We start from the raw sequence: 1,476 nt of genomic DNA, 5'->3' as shown, positions 1-1,476 counted from the left end.
ATGGTAAAAATAGCTTTTACCATAATCTTATGAAAATATCTGAATATTATGACCTCCCTTATTTTGATCTTAATAATTTAAGTGAAGCTAAGATCAAACACTATATAGATATAATAAAACAAAAAATATATTGCATATTGGCAACATACAATCCATCATTCTAAGAAACTACAATTTTATTGCTTATTTAAACATGATTATAAAATTTCAAGCTATCTAGACTTAATTAGAAATTCTGCTAATAGGAAAGATTTAGTGAAAATTCGTATAAGTAACCACAAACTCATGATTGAAACTGGAAGATATAATCAAACTTCCCGCAACGATAGATTCTGTCCTATTTGTAACTCTGGTATAATTGAAGACGAATTTCATTTTCTCTTCCATTGCCCAAAATACTCAATCCCAAGGGAGAAATTCTACAATCAAATCCAACAAAATTTTTTCGACTTTAATCAGCTATCTTACACAGAATTAATAATTAAATTGATGAATTCACAGAATTTTTCCGTAAATTCACATCTGTTGAAATTTGTCTCATTATGTAATGATTTACGTAATAATTTGTTATCAAATCATGCTGATGACACTTGATTGACTATAGTAATCATTGCATTACATTATCATTGTTATGATTTGTTTGTTTATTTGTTTGTTTGTTTTTTTTTAAAGGTTAAAGCTTTTGCAATACTGTAACTACATAATTATAGTCATGCAAATAAAGCTTATGTTGTTGTTGTTGTTGCTTTGAGGAGTCAGGAGCTCCAGACTTTTTTTACACTGTGGAAAAAAACAATTGAAAGCTTAGACATTTGCATGTTGTTGGTGATAACCGTGGCCGGAGTACACTCTATTCAGTCCCAGCCAGTCGTCGGTCTGCAACTGCCTGTGTTTCCGAGCCGGAGCGTCACTTGCACATCTCCCAAAATGCACCTTGTTTAACCCCAAAATTTTTCATTGTTCTCAATTTCTCTTGGGACGTCGGCTGCAATACCCAGGAGAAATGAAAAACAAAAGTTATGCAAAATATTGGGGGGCAAATAGCCTGGGCGAATTGGGCATTTGTACGTACGGAGGGGTTGGACCAAACAAATACCGTAGTTTTCGAACCTGTGATCATCACGAGATGACGTGACTGTCAGACGGTCAGCACATTTTAACATCTCTCGATGACGTTGCCGGAGATCGCATGCGCAGGTGCAACATCCAAAATGGCGGACGGACTGAAACGCTTTCAAGCAATTCTTTGGTTGCTGTTTCTTCTTTGCCCGTCCACTGTCGCCAACCTTCCATCGAAATGCACAATCACAGTAGGAAAATCTGAATACTCAATCACAAACTGGTGAGAATTTTTGCCAATTGATTCATCCTTTTCATATTTTCAAGAATCACTGGACCAAAACAAACATCGTATCGAAACCAAACTTCCTCATCATGCGGTAGTTTTCCTTCTCATTGCATTTTAACTGAAACTCG

At 35.4% G+C, this 1,476-nt stretch overlaps 1 protein-coding gene across 1 annotated transcript in view; it reads left to right on the top strand.

Moving 5' to 3' along the window:
• The first annotated feature begins 1,201 nt into the window (after positions 1-1,201).
• LOC140951630 (cation-independent mannose-6-phosphate receptor-like) overlaps positions 1,202-1,476 on the top strand; it is a 63,170-nt gene continuing 62,895 nt past the window's right edge. The window contains exon 1 of the mRNA XM_073400929.1: positions 1,202-1,342. Within this exon, the coding sequence (XP_073257030.1) occupies positions 1,212-1,342 (131 nt within the window). The 5' untranslated portion in view covers positions 1,202-1,211. The remainder of the gene's footprint in view (positions 1,343-1,476) is intronic.

The sequence above is a fragment of the Porites lutea genome, chromosome 1 (assembly GCF_958299795.1).
Source record: "Porites lutea chromosome 1, jaPorLute2.1, whole genome shotgun sequence".
Taxonomy (NCBI): domain Eukaryota; kingdom Metazoa; phylum Cnidaria; class Anthozoa; order Scleractinia; family Poritidae; genus Porites; species Porites lutea.
The sequence above is the reverse complement of the archived record's forward strand: the minus strand, read 5'-3'. Positions and strand labels throughout refer to the sequence as shown.